This window comes from Nannobrachium achirus, assembly GCF_963921795.1.
Source record: "Nannobrachium achirus genome assembly, chromosome: 24".
Lineage (NCBI taxonomy): Eukaryota > Metazoa > Chordata > Actinopteri > Myctophiformes > Myctophidae > Nannobrachium > Nannobrachium achirus.
The window spans coordinates 26,072,541-26,088,568 of NC_137831.1; the positions used below are offsets into that span (position 1 = coordinate 26,072,541).

Sequence of the window (16,028 nt, forward strand, 5' to 3'; positions counted from 1 at the left end):
TCTTAAGTTTTTTTTTATGAGCAAACATTGACTGGCAAATCATCAGTGTTTTTCTTCCGACAGCTGCTGTTGCCTGATATTATGCTTTGTAGTACCACAGTGTATTGCGGCCAATCTACAAGCTCACAATGCATCACATCCATGCCGCTTGTGGTCTTGAATATCGCCTATGCTTGCCGCTCGACACCACTGTGCAACAAAGTATAAACCACATTTTAGCTGGCTGCACAGTGTTGTGGAACCGAGTTTTGACTTGCAAGTCCCGAGTGGTTAAACACTCAGCTGGTTTAGATAATCTATCTCGGACCTTTTTTGATGCAATTTCCTCTCTCTTTCTACTGCCCCCCCTACTTTACAATGTGTTCCGACGCCCCTCACGTATTCTGGTCGAATGGATCTTGACCTTCTCCGCCACCTCATAGTTGAGGAGGTGTTCTTGGACCAGGTAGCGTTCCCTTTTTATCCGAGCCTTAACATTTTTGGGAACGTCGGGAATGATCCAGGCTACAAATACCTTGACCAGATACACAACATGCACCATGATGATGACGAAAGCCAGTCTGGCGGCCAGGATGTGCCAGAACTGCAAGGTATGATGGTATTGCTGGTCGTGGCCAGGCGGGTAGCGATAGTCCCGATACCTGCAAGTGGTGATGGCAGAGCTGTTGAACCAAGAGGGGTTTTCGTCAGGGTCAGGTCGGTTCGGCTCGAGGATCTCCGAGATGTTAAAGATTGATAGACTGTTGTTGATGTAACCTTTCAATGTAAACTGGCCCTCCGGCTGGTAGGCGTACATGTACACCAACCGAGGAATCATGTCAGAGGTGAACGCCACGATGAACGCGTTGGTGACCACCGACAGCACGGCCAGCACGTTTAGGATCTGCGCCCAGGCACCGATGTTACGAGCCTTGAGTGCTACGGGCCGTCGGAACTGTGTGGTCAACTTCCAGGCGTCCACGCGAATCTCGAATATGTTGTTCATGAGGGCCAGCAGAGGAGCCAGTGGGAAGGACGCCACAAACAGAGTTATGAAACCAAACTGGACCACCATCTCCAGGTATTCATAGAAGAGGCCCAGCTGGCCGAAGCACTGCAGGTCGTGATCCTGTTCCCAGCGGCTGTAAGGTCTCTCCGGGTGCTTACGGGCTTTCCTGCTGACCCAACAGTTCCTCAGCCACGGGAACAGAATTTGCCAAATGCTGAGGAATACCTGCTTACCAAACATCGTTATAGCCAGCTGAGTGGTCAGCTCAATCAGACAGCCACTTGGGTCACACTCCTCATTCCTCAGTTCGTTGTACTTGCCAAACATGTAGGTAGGGTCTCCAGGATAGCCCACAAACTTTCCCTTAAAGAAGGCCAGGTAGAAACAGGACGCGTAGTAGTTGACAATCTTGAACAGGAACATTTTCACCGTCAACCTGTTCTCATATTCCAGGTGGGTCTTGGGAACCTCCAGGTTAGTGATCCAGACAGCCACTCTCTCGTATATGAAGTCGAGAATCATGATGATGACGAGGTTTATAAGGGACGCAGTGATAGAAGTGGCTATCTGTGGGGTGATGAAAGAACGCACAACCTCCAGTTTGTTGGCGGGACTGTCCTCCATGATGCCTGCGAGGGCGGCAAAGACAGCCAGGCGGTACGCAATAACACCAATGATACACGCCAAGGTCAGTGAGATCCAGAACAGGACGGTGGCTACAGACACCCACATGCCAGCACACTTGCTTGCCGTGGTTAAGTATGGCTCCTCTTCCTGAGTGATGAGGTTCAGTCTGCGTTTGCTACTCTGCTGCAACTTGGACGCGTATTCTGGCCGGAGTTGCAGCTCTTGCTGCTCCTCCTCAAAGTCCACCAGGTCCCACTCGTACTCCAGATGGGCCTGGCGTCGCTTCCAAAACTCTAGGAACAGACTGACCCAAATCCCCATGAATACTGCAAAGAACACTGTCCCTGCGTTGTCAGATAAGTGTGATACCCATGACGCCCATGATGAGTTGCACGCTGAACCGAGCATCCAGTATCCGCACTTCTTGTCACACAGAGGACACATGACAATATTACCTCCAATCTCCTCACTGCAGAGCTCTTTAATCCACTGGTTGTCATTATAGGTGAGAAGACCATAGATGAAACAGAGGACTCCAACGACCGCAGCAAAGGACAGCATCTTAGTATAAAAACCCAGCCATGCAAAATAAATGCCTATCTTTTCCCCATAATACTTCCGTATGAGTTTGAGGGGCTGCTCCTTCAAGGCACACGAGAACCTGGCCCAGTGCTTGTACAGATTGTATCTCTCACTTTGACAGTTCACATCTTTGTGTCTTGTCCAGTCCCTGCTACAATCATGCAGAGGGAAGGCAGCAGTGTAGGTGCCGTTGTCGAGCAGCCTCTTGATTCCCTTCTTCACTTTATCCACGTGGTTGTCCATGTAGTATGGAGAGTGAGATAGAATGTAATAAACTATTCTGTTGCGAGTGGAGGGAGGGAAGAACGTCTCCTTGTCTACAATGTGGAAGAAGTCACTCTTGCTTCTGCTGAAGGGAGCGGTGAAGTAGTCTGAATCGGGTTTCTTGACGTGTTCTGGCAGAAGGACAAGGGTGGTGAGCCAGTTCATTACAGGGAAGGGAATGAGCCAACTAAAAATTATGTTGAGCCACTGCATGGAAATCTCCTGTTTTTTGGGGATGTCACTGGCCTTGAAGGGGGCTTTGATCTTCAGCTCTTCTGCCTTTTGGGCCAGCACCTCCCATGGTGCATGGATCTTGAGGAAGTAAGTCCTCTTATCATCTGACTCTGATTTGCCCTCAGCAAGCTCCAGTTCCAGTCCGCACTTATGCTGTAGGTTGTTTTCAAACACTTTCCTCCTCTCCCGTTTCCTGTCCCCATCTTTATCATCAACATAGGAAAGAACAAAATCTATCCTGCGTATTCCGTCACAGAAAAAGACTGAGTCTTGGCCCTGCTGGTGTTCAGGAATCTCTGACTGACCCAACAAAAACCTGTTGGAATCCCTGATCGTCCCAACAGGAACCTGTTTGGTGGATCCTGTGAAGGATGTTGGTAGAGACTCTGTCGGGCCCATCTCAATTGAAGTTTGATCAGTAGGGACCATCTCAATTGTAGTTTGAGTGGTAGGGCCCAGCTCAATTGTAGCTTGATCGTTCAGGCTCATCTCAGAAAACTGTTGAGATATTCTGTCCTCCTCTGGTCTGTTCACAGACCGTCAAAATCTGTGAATTCAGTCCCAATGGCTCCTCTAATGCTGTAAAAAGCTTGTCTCAATGGAGTCCATTGCTCTCTGTGTGGTTAGTTTTATAAGCGTCACTGCTCGCATCATCACTATGATGTCAGGTCATAACGGTGATCTAAGCCAATCGGAAATGTGGAGTTGCCCAAATATGGAGTTATGTGGCAGTCACACTCAAATATTGAGGCCCATGACATCATACTGATTATATACTGAAAACAGTCTGTAGAAAACAATGGGGCTCCTTTGTCCATTCATTTCACAGTCTATGGGCGATACGCACACAGAGTTTGAAGTCGGTCAGTCCCATATATGGAACAGTGGGCGGATTTGGCGATTCTGGACAACCCGATCTCCATGTATGCTGACTATATACTGCATGGGTACATGGGTGGAGTCTGGACAACTGCCTATCCGCACAGCACTCCCTCGGGTCCTCGCCGATGCAAGTGTCGAGTTTGAATTGGTCGGGCAAACAGTTTGTTGAGTCGACATACATTAACTACAGACACGCACACAAAGACGGACGGAAGGACAAAGAGTCTGCACATTGACTTTAAGATATTCATTAGTCTGGTTGCCCTAACAGGGCAATTCACTTGTCCGAATTTATTCTTTCCATCCATCCATCATTCCATCCATCCATCCAGCTTCATCGGGACACGTCTGAGTGCATTTTGCTAAGAGATACATTATATATATATATAGTTTCATTTATATTAATTTATTATTATTTTCTCCATTGACTTCAATGGGAAAATGCAAAAAACTTTTCCCAAATATGGAGACCATAGATGTCTGACCACATGAGACTGACACAGTATGTCCATAATGGGCATTCCAAGATAAGGGCTTAATATTGATTAAATCAGGGATCTCCATATATGGGCATAAAAGGGACAAAGACTAACACAGAGATCTCCATATATGTCCATTCATTTATTAGTGAATTAATTTTCCCCTTTGACTTGAATGGGAACAATTCAAATGATAAGCCGGAATGAATTTGCAAGTGTGTCTTTCTAGTTTCCTCTCTCTTTGTCTCCAAACATAACTACTGTATCAACAAAAAACAAACATAATTACACTATTTGGCCTCTGTACACAATCCTCAATTGAATGATCAATTAACAATTAGCACTCAATCAATAATTAAGTTGAAAAAGATCCAACAAATGAGCAAAAGTGAACCTGCAAAGTGAACCTGCTTTTTCTTAACCTTTGCACAAAAGAAAAGTGAAGCTTTAATATAAATGGTAAGACGGAATTCATTTCCCAGTGAATTCCTCGCAACTCGCACCAGTGAAACCACACTCTCTATTTCCTAGAATTTCCCCTTGCTAGTTAGTGTGGTTGCCAGTAGGGCAACCAGACTATTTATTGTTCTACAGTAGTCCGGAACACGAACATTGCGTAAACGTAGCCAATCAGGAAGCAGCATTCCCTGTGACGTCACCATTATAGAGTAAGTCCATTGACTTCAATGGGGGAGTGGTGCTAGCTTGAAGATTGGTCAAGCTTCACATGACAATTTGGCTACCCAGACAATAAATAGGCAACCACAGCTGCAATTTCCAATTGCATCTTGCTAGTTTGTTTATCACTCTCTACAAGCACACGCTGCAATGATGGTGTGGCACTGTGCTAACAATAGAGTTCACTCACACACACTCAACATACAAGCACCCGCATGCCCAGATCTACACCCCTAAACTCACCCTTTGTAACACGGACACACGCACGTACTCACGCACACACGCATGCACGCACGCACGCACGCACGCACGCACGCACGCACGCACACACCCACACACACACCCCCACACACACACACACACACACACACACACACACACAGAGTTCTGGTCGTCAGGCCGACCTGGCTGTGATAATGGGTTCATTTGTCCTGTCATCATCTATCTACATTAGCTCTCATCCGCTCACAATGCTACAGCGAGCAGCTTATTACAACCTGTGCACACATGACGCACATCTTAACTACAGCATATAGACATAATATGTCACATTACAACTTAACTACATTACATAGACAGCACATGCAGATCTTAACTACAGTACAGACATATCATATTGTCACCTTAATAAACTAATGGCCTAAAAATTGCCTATTTGTATGTCACACTATCTTAACTATAGTGTGTAGACATATCACATGGACATCTTAAGTGTCCCGCGAAGTTTGGCCAATGTGACCCTGGCTGTACAGACAGACACCAATTGACCAATCACAGTCCGGAGAGACAAGGGACAAACAGACGAAGCCAGATGTAGGAGCGGTTAGCACAGCCAAAAATAATAATAAATCAGATAGTCTATTCCACCGCTGCCTAGAATGACATGACCATTCAAATGACTGCTCTACACAAAGTGAATCAGGGACGACAGTTCCAACATAAATTTTGACGGTCTGTTCACAGACCGTCAAAATCTGTGAATTCAGTCCCAATGGCTCCTCTAATGCTGTAAAAAGCTTGTCTCAATGGAGTCCATTGCTCTCTGTGTGGTTAGTTTTATAAGCGTCACTGCTCGCATCATCACTATGATGTCAGGTCATAACGGTGATCTAAGCCAATCAGGAAATGTGGAGTTGCCCAAATATGGAGTTATGTGGCAGTCACACTCAAATATTGAGGCCCATGACATCATACTGATTATATACTGAAAACAGTCTGTAGAAAACAATGGGGCTCCTTTGTCCATTCATTTCACAGTCTATGGGCGATACGCACACAGAGTTTGAAGTCGGTCAGTCCCATATATGGAACAGTGGGCGGATTTGGCGATTCTGGACAACCCGATCTCCATGTATGCTGACTATATACTGCATGGGTACATGGGTGGAGTCTGGACAACTGCCTATCCGCACAGCACTCCCTCGGGTCCTCGCCGATGCAAGTGTCGAGTTTGAATTGGTCGGGCAAACAGTTTGTTGAGTCGACATACATTAACTACAGACACGCACACAAAGACGGACGGAAGGACAAAGAGTCTGCACATTGACTTTAAGATATTCATTAGTCTGGTTGCCCTAACAGGGCAATTCACTTGTCCGAATTTATTCTTTCCATCCATCCATCATTCCATCCATCCATCCAGCTTCATCGGGACACGTCTGAGTGCATTTTGCTAAGAGATACATTATATATATATATATATAGTTTCATTTATATTAATTTATTATTATTTTCTCCATTGACTTCAATGGGAAAATGCAAAAAACTTTTCCCAAATATGGAGACCATAGATGTCTGACCACATGAGACTGACACAGTATGTCCATAATGGGCATTCCAAGATAAGGGCTTAATATTGATTAAATCAGGGATCTCCATATATGGGCATAAAAGGGACAAAGACTAACACAGAGATCTCCATATATGTCCATTCATTTATTAGTGAATTAATTTTCCCCTTTGACTTGAATGGGAACAATTCAAATGATAAGCCGGAATGAATTTGCAAGTGTGTCTTTCTAGTTTCCTCTCTCTTTGTCTCCAAACATAACTACTGTATCAACAAAAAACAAACATAATTACACTATTTGGCCTCTGTACACAATCCTCAATTGAATGATCAATTAACAATTAGCACTCAATCAATAATTAAGTTGAAAAAGATCCAACAAATGAGCAAAAGTGAACCTGCAAAGTGAACCTGCTTTTTCTTAACCTTTGCACAAAAGAAAAGTGAAGCTTTAATATAAATGGTAAGACGGAATTCATTTCCCAGTGAATTCCTCGCAACTCGCACCAGTGAAACCACACTCTCTATTTCCTAGAATTTCCCCTTGCTAGTTAGTGTGGTTGCCAGTAGGGCAACCAGACTATTTATTGTTCTACAGTAGTCCGGAACACGAACATTGCGTAAACGTAGCCAATCAGGAAGCAGCATTCCCTGTGACGTCACCATTATAGAGTAAGTCCATTGACTTCAATGGGGGAGTGGTGCTAGCTTGAAGATTGGTCAAGCTTCACATGACAATTTGGCTACCCAGACAATAAATAGGCAACCACAGCTGCAATTTCCAATTGCATCTTGCTAGTTTGTTTATCACTCTCTACAAGCACACGCTGCAATGATGGTGTGGCACTGTGCTAACAATAGAGTTCACTCACACACACTCAACATACAAGCACCCGCATGCCCAGATCTACACCCCTAAACTCACCCTTTGTAACACGGACACACGCACGTACTCACGCACACACGCATGCACGCACGCACGCACGCACGCACGCACGCACACACCCACACACACACCCCCACACACACACACACACACACACACACACACACACAGAGTTCTGGTCGTCAGGCCGACCTGGCTGTGATAATGGGTTCATTTGTCCTGTCATCATCTATCTACATTAGCTCTCATCCGCTCACAATGCTACAGCGAGCAGCTTATTACAACCTGTGCACACATGACGCACATCTTAACTACAGCATATAGACATAATATGTCACATTACAACTTAACTACATTACATAGACAGCACATGCAGATCTTAACTACAGTACAGACATATCATATTGTCACCTTAATAAACTAATGGCCTAAAAATTGCCTATTTGTATGTCACACTATCTTAACTATAGTGTGTAGACATATCACATGGACATCTTAAGTGTCCCGCGAAGTTTGGCCAATGTGACCCTGGCTGTACAGACAGACACCAATTGACCAATCACAGTCCGGAGAGACAAGGGACAAACAGACGAAGCCAGATGTAGGAGCGGTTAGCACAGCCAAAAATAATAATAAATCAGATAGTCTATTCCACCGCTGCCTAGAATGACATGACCATTCAAATGACTGCTCTACACAAAGTGAATCAGGGACGACAGTTCCAACATAAAAGACGGAATGCATTTGCAGTCAATCCGTCCATCAATCTACCAACCCATTCATCATCCACCCATCATTCCATGCATACTGTACTCACTCCTACTACTGCTACTCTGTGTCCTGTTTCTTGACAGTGAGCAAGCAGTCTGTTATATATTGCTATATTGTCGCTGTCGGGTGGCAACCTTGTACAGTATGTCCAAAAGTGGTTACTTTTCGGGAAATGGGGAAAAATGAGCCGATGTTCCAATGAATCCAATGAATCCAATGTAGTTATTATTTAGCCACATGCTCTTATAAATCATTGGTTAATTATTTATAAAACCCACAGAGACTCTTAAATACTTTCATACTTGCAAAGCGAGTTTCGGAGAACTTTGATGTATTTTGACTGCTAACAAGCACAAATACTTTGGAGCTCAAGCTCATACTGGCAAAACCGATTTGCGCAGGTGTCATTGCAGTTCTAGCACCGACACCAATTCAACCATCCATGAGTGTCATGAATTTGGCACTGTATGCCTATGGCTTGCTGGCTTGGGGAAAGGATTATACCTTATGTGGTACAGTAACAGTAGGTACTGTAACTTGTGTAGTTCTTTGCACAATATGCCTCGGGTCCGCGTCAATATGCAGACGGGCCGGTGTTCCGACCACCTCAACCTAACCTTACCCCTAACCTCAGTAAACCTAATGCTGGTGAATGCTAACCTGGTTAAATGCTAACCTGCCGACGCTGGTCAATGCTAACCTGGTGAATGTTAACCTGATCGGACCAATGGCACGTCGGAATTATGGGTGGACCCCTATGCCTCGATATAGAACCTGTATTGTTAGCTACACATGCTTATATTGAACATAAAAACTCAAACTGAAACATGGATTTGTACACAGGCAAATCCACAAACGCATGCACACACGTGCATGCACACACTCACACACATACTCATATGCATGCACGTATGCACACACACACGACAGATCAGAGGTTTTTCTATACACCTGAGGATAAGAAAAGATCCGATCTAATATAATCCATCCATGGGTATCTGCAGACCCAGACAGTAGTATCAAACTACTCTTCCTGTTCTCTGTCCTACTTTTAACTTTTTTTACCCACTCTCATTCTCTCTTTCAACCCCACCGACTCTCTCTTGTGTGCAGTTCAGAACACGTCATTCTCTTCTCCTCTATATTCCACTCACCTTGGCAACACCTGCAGTATTATAGAGGACTAAAGAGAAGGCTGTGACAATATTGTATTTGAGTTCAAGTCAGCCCAAATCAACACACTCACCAAGTAGCCAAAAATGCACTCTCACAAGGGTTTGATCAGTGTTCTTGGATTTTCATTACATAATGTATATATTATTTATAATGTGTGTGTATGTATGTATTGCAGTCTATGTTCAGTTTATGCAAGTTTACGTGAGATTAATTGCCCATGTATGGAGATGCCCAAATATGGAGTTATAGGGGTACTAGCAGCCATCACCATTACGCCACATCGGCACGTCATATCACCTTTATAAAACTACTCCTTACACACAATGCCCGTTCCTAAAGATACATTGCATTGTTTCCAGTTTCAGTATGTGTCTGGTGGCTAGGATCCAGAAGGGATGGTTTATTATCGGTATAGTGCTGGTTATCTTATTGGCCAAACTGCAGCCCAGCCTTGGTGTGCCGGGGGGTCCCTTGAAGCCAGAGATCACCATATCCTATCTAGCTGTGTCCATCATTTTCTTCAACAGCGGACTGTCTCTGAAAACGGAGGAGTTGACCAGTGCCATTCGTCACGTACGTCTCCATCTATGGGTCCAGTGTTTTACCTTCCTCTTCTTCCCATCGGCCGTCTGGTTGCTACTCAAAGTGCTGTCTCTCACAGCCACCGACCCATCTCTGCTCAAAGGAATACAGTCAGTGGGCTGCATGCCCCCTCCCGTCTCCTCTGCTGTTATATTGACCAAGGTTGTAGGAGGGAACGAGGCGGCGGCCATCTTTAACTCAGCGTTAGGAAGTTTCCTGGGCATCATTGTAACCCCGGTGTTGTTGCTTCTGTTTCTTGGCTCCTCCTCCTCTGTTCCCTTCTCCTCCATCTTCTCCCAACTCTGCATGACGGTAGTCGCGCCACTCATCCTGGGTCATGTGTGTCAGCGGTTCCACAGGGAGTCTTTGGAGCGCCGTAAACTGCCGTTTGCAAATATAAACTCTGCAGTTCTGCTGCTGATCATCTACTCCACCTTCTGTGAGATGTTCAACAGCGGCAACGTCACCCTGGACACAACCAGCCTGCTACTGGTGCTCCTGATCATAGTCTCCATACAGATCAGCTTCATGTTGCTGACGTTTGCCCTCTCTTCCAGGGCTGGCTCTGGTTTCACCCCCGCTGACACCGTGGCCATCATGTTCTGCTCGACACACAAGTCACTCACCCTGGGTATTCCCATGTTAAAGATAGTGTTTGCAGGATATGAACACCTTTCTGTGATCTCAGTCCCCCTGTTAATTTACCACCCTGCCCAGATCCTACTGGGATCCATATTGGCTCCCATTCTAAGAACCTGGATGGCCTCAAGTTCTGAACACCATATATGGGCATAAACGTGGGCACTCCCCCGGGCAAGGTCCTGCTTTTCAATGGGAACGGAGCAGTTTCTTGCCATTTGCGGGTTTCTGCCAAAATACACTCCATTCTCCATGAAAGAAAGAAAGGCCAAACTGACCTGACAGTCCAGGCGCATGCCACACATAGGCTCTGGTGCCTGGCAGCATGTCGCGGGTTCCTAATACGTGAGCAGGCCGTGTTTTTCCAATACATTCTTTTATTTATTTTTGAAGCGGTGAAAGCCGCTTCCAAGGAGTGGCTTTGTGTGTCCCACGTCCATATATGGTCATTTCAGTCCAGAATGAACAGGTTTTATCAAAAACAAAATGTCTGTCACCTTATGTCCATATATGGTCATTTCAGTCCAGAATGAACATGTTATATCTGTCCCGTACGTCCAGAATACGTGTGTAGTGTCCGTCCCGGTCTGATGATTGGATACTTTGAGGATTGGTCAAGCTTCACATGACAATTCGGCCCTCCAGATAAAATCATTCATTCATTCAGAATTGAAAGAATGTATATATCACAGAGTTCACAGCTCTTTGACAATTTGACTCTCCACACAATTTTATACTGAGATTCACAGCTTCACTTTGAACAGAGGTTTGATTTTTAATAATTCTTTGGGAAAATAGAAAAAGTCTAATAAAATAAAAGAATATTAAAAATGAATGAAAAATCAAACCTCGGTTCGAAGTGAAGCGGTGAACTTTTATTCTGTGTTATAGAGCTTAAGAATTCAGAATTCTGAATGAATGAATGATTTTATCTGGAGGGGCCGGATTGTCATGTGAAGCTTGACCAATCCTCATTTTTAGGGACATTTTTAATCATCCAATCATCAGACCGGGACGGACACTACTACACACATATTCTGAACCTACGGGACAGATAAAACCTGTTCATTCTGGACTGAAATGACCATATATGGACATGGGGGACACACATTTACGGACAGATAAAACCTGTTTATTCTGGACTGAAATTACCATATGGTCGGGGGACACACAAAGCCACTCCTTGGAAGCGGCTAACCCTAACCCTAACCCTAACGCTTCAAGCTTCAAAAAAGTTATCGAAAAAACACGGCTTGCTAACGTATTAGGAGGGTAGTACGAGTCACCAGAAAAAATAATGGGTGTTTTTAATTAATCTATCATGGTTAAAATGGATTTTGTTGTTACAATGGCTGTGTATGGGGAGAAGCCCTGGAGGAGGAGGGCCTAGTAACAATTCCATCAAATATCTTAATATTGAATCAAACAAATTGAAAACTGTTCAGGGTGTTCATAAAAGCCTGATTATATGATAAAATGACCAAAAGTTCTTTTGAAAGTGAAATATCCCTTTAACCGATAACGATATATGCTGTCTTTTTTTTCACAGTCAACTAATTGTCAGGTAATATCGTATCTAATAAAATAAAATAGCTATTAGGCTAGTAACAATATAATATTTAATATATAATATATATATATATAATACAGTGATGTTATAGGTTTTCAATGAAGTGAGTCCCGGGACTCTGGTGGTCATTTGAGTCCCACTAATCTTAGATTAGATGTACTATTGACAACTTTTTATTATCGGCCCGATAATATCGAGAGGCCGATAATATCGGACATCCCTACATGAAATATGGAGTTGCGAGGTTTCCATCCGATGGCAAGTCCACATCAGACAGACATGCTGCTCTGCTCCGACTCCCGACACGAGAGACAGACTCCATTTGCCCCGTGGTGGGGTTGATCTGCCTGCATGGCTCGAGTCACTCTCTTCATTTGAACCGCTAATCGTGTCATTTATCAAAATGCAGCGCGGGCACATCACTTTGTGCAATTATGCTAACGAGGTTTGAGCAAGGGCATGGGCGGAGCGCGCCATCATTCCACACGGGCAGTTAAAGGTCTTGGAAAAGCCAGTGGTGGAAGAAGTATTCAGATTTTTTTCTCGTAAAAGTAGTAATACCACAGAATACTAATACTGTTACGAGTAAAGGGTATGTATTCAGAATTTTACTTGAGTAAAAGTACAAAGGTATTGCCGTGTTGGCATCACTTAAAGTACCAAAGAAAAGTAAATCCAAGTTTCAAACATTTTTTTAATCTTTTGGAAATAGCAGATCTACAAGCTCACAGTGTGTCAAGATGTGACACGCGGCGAGTTTGTAGATCGGCAAATAATGTATATAACAGGTTCATTGGTTACAGTATGTTTTGTAATTATAATCTGAAGAGTAACTAGCAGTGTTGTACTTTTTAGTTATTTAAAAAAGCGGCTCCCATTAATGACCTTATAGCCTTCATTTTCATCACTTGACATGCATTGCACTGAACTCTGCTAAGCAATGTGGTCTATACCAGTGGTTCCCAAATGTTTTAGCTTGTGACCCAAAAGAGAAATTAGACATTTGCCCGTGACCCAAACTAGTGAAAACAGCAGAACTACTAGATCACTTTGCGCCGCGTTGTGAGCTTGTACTGTAGATCAGATATTTGTACTACTTCTTAAATATAAATAACTAGAGTGGAGTAAAAAAGTGCAATTTTTTTTCTCTGAGATGTAGTAGAGTAAAAGTATAAGGTACTGAAAAATGTAAGTACTCCAGTCAAAATACATAAAAAAATAATAATCTTAAGTTAAGTAGACTACAGTACTTGAATAAATGTTCAAGTACTGTTACCTAAAGTTACTTTCCACCACTGCAGAAAGCAGCCATACTAAGTCTGAGACCTTAGATCCGATACTTGATTCTAAATCATGCTTTTTTTAGTTGTGGATGAAATTTAATTCATGCTTTGTTATGTCACATATACAGGTCTAGAGGATTTATTATCTGAGGTTTATCAAACATACTGAAGTGAAGGTAAAATGAGCGTAATTTATTATATTATAAAATGTTATGAGCCATGGTCTGTGTAACTCAGAACTTTTATAGTTTGGAAAACATTTAGCTCGCTCGCTCGCACACACGCACGGACACACGCACACAGACTTATTTTGTAGTCTGACTTCGTAATTGTGTTAATTTGGCTGCTGAAATTCAGGTCTAAGGAGTGGGACTTTAACGATTATTTATAATTATTGTTCATTTGGAAGACTATACCAAACACCATGCAACATCCACCTCACTGATCCTCATCCTAACACCTATGCAGTAATAAGCTGGTTGCACACTGCTGCGTTTTTTTTTTTCTTGTGTTTTGGAAATCCGAAAAAAGGAGAGAGGAGAAAGAGAAAGCAGGGACCCACTGGCGACCCTGTTCTGAAAAAAAGAAATACGCACCCTGGTCAGAAAAAATAAAATAAACATGGGCAGGGTTTCCTGCAGTGCTCTATTGCCAGGTAGGCCACCCGGCCTAAAATCTGTAGCTGGTGAAAATTATGTAAAATTCCTCCTACACGTAAAAAAACTAACTATACTTTTGCGTTTGTGTTTGTTTAAGCAACTTCTGACAATTGTTTGTATTGCTTGTTGATTACTTTTAACGCAGTAATGATCTTAAAAATCAAACCTCGGTTCGAAGTGAAGTGGTGAATTTTTATTCTATGTGTACTAGAGCTTTGAAATCAGTGTTCCAGATCTATACATTCCTCAATTCTGCATGCACGGGACATGTACGGGACATGTACGGGACAGACATTCTCACTCCTTGAGAATCTATGGGAATCCTCAAAAAAACAGGTACGGGACATGTACGGGACAGACATTCTCACTCCTTGAGAATCTATGGGAATCCTCAAAAAAACAGGTACGGGACAGACAAAGCCACTCCTTGGAAGCGGCTTTCACTGCTTAAAAAAGGTCTTAAAAGCCCTTACACTGTTGAGTGTGCTTATGAGATCCAGGCAGTACTACTTGTCGTCAACCAGTAGTTGACGAAAATAACTCGTACATAAGCCCTCAACGCGCCACGTTTGCGTCGCATCGCAAGCTTGTAGATCAACTATATTCGCCCAGAATAGCGTCCCTGTTGGCCCCCAGAACGGGGACGCTGTATAGGGTTCATGTGGTTAATGCGAGGCCTTTGACCCGGAGGAGCGGGCGGCGCATCCATAACCATCTACAGCCAATTAGCATTTTCAATTGCTCACTGTCAATTAGCGTGTTTGAGCGGTTAGCTGGTACATTACGGGGGCTGGTGTTAATCAACATTGTAGAATGGAGTCTTCATCCTTCCACCCTCCCTCCTATTAGAGACGTTTACATCAGTGTGCCAGGCCTCGCATCACCAGACACAACTCAATTTGCCCGCGTCTCCCCCCCCCCCCCCCCCCCCCTTTTATTTTTTTTCCCGCGCCTCCGTCCGATTCTTAGCGATGATTATGTCGCCGCGGATGGAGAGATTAATCTTTCTTTGACAGAAATATGTCACTTTCACAACGGCAAAAGGGGGAGGGGGGAGGGGGGGGGGTTGATGGATGTGATTTATCATTCGGGATAAATCCACGTACACACACACACACACACACACACACACACACACACACCCTCTCTCTCTGACAGCTCTATTGTGGCGAGTCCGTAGCAAAATGTCACCTGTTGTCCTGACCCTCTCATTTTCTAATTCAATTTCCAGAACTCTCTCTCTCTCTCCGCAGCCCCACTCCTCCCCGTGCCTCCTAACAAACCCGTGCCATGTCTCGCATATCACGACCCAGTAATAACAATTACACACAGTGAGTGGCTCCGACACGGAAGAAGAAGAAGAGGGGTGGAAAAAAAATAGAAAACTTGCAATTTCTCCTCCTAAATCAAAGCCCAAGTACTCTTTTATTAGACTGCCCGGTTAGATCAATCTAAATTTAAGCATAATAAGTCCCCTAATCAGGTGCTAGGCAGAATAATAGGTTGCCACGCTCCAGGAAAAATAGGCAATCATGGAGTGTTTTCTTTAATTAGGCCGGCTAGGGGAGAAGGGCACGAGAGGGGAGCAGGGCATACATTCATCACAGCCAAGGTGGGAAATTACATTAATTATTCACGGGCGGAGAGAGAGAGAGAGAGAGAGAGAGAGAGAGAGAGAGAGAGAGAGAGTATAATGTATTAAGCCAGAGTAGCAGTAGAAAGCAGACTTTGATACAGAGAGGAAATACCCTTGAGTCTATGAGAGAGGAATGGAGACGAAAAAAAGATGAGGGGGAGAAGAGGACAAAAGAGGAGACTCTAGGACAGGTTCTCTAACTAGTTTTGAGCGGTGGGATAAAAATTATAAAAAAAAAAAAGAGGGAACTAACCATAATGTTCTGAAAACCTTCAAATTCGTATTTAAAAAATAAAATAAAAT

General features: G+C 43.8%; 2 protein-coding genes across 2 annotated transcripts; one reads left to right on the top strand and one right to left on the bottom strand.

The window, feature by feature from the left end:
• Positions 1-352: 352 nt before the first annotated feature.
• On the bottom strand, positions 353-3,094 carry LOC308280175 (anoctamin-5-like; the record flags this gene model as incomplete). The annotated part of the gene is made up of 1 exon (XM_080720438.1): positions 353-3,094. One exon carries the CDS (start codon positions 3,092-3,094, stop codon positions 353-355), a length of 2,742 nt encoding a protein of 913 aa, XP_080576564.1.
• A 6,628-nt stretch (positions 3,095-9,722) lies between these two features.
• On the top strand, positions 9,723-10,733 carry LOC308280176 (sodium/bile acid cotransporter 7-like; the record flags this gene model as incomplete). Its single annotated transcript, XM_080720439.1, has 1 exon — positions 9,723-10,733. One exon carries the CDS (start codon positions 9,723-9,725, stop codon positions 10,731-10,733), a length of 1,011 nt encoding a protein of 336 aa, XP_080576565.1.
• Between the last annotated feature and the right edge of the window lie 5,295 nt (positions 10,734-16,028).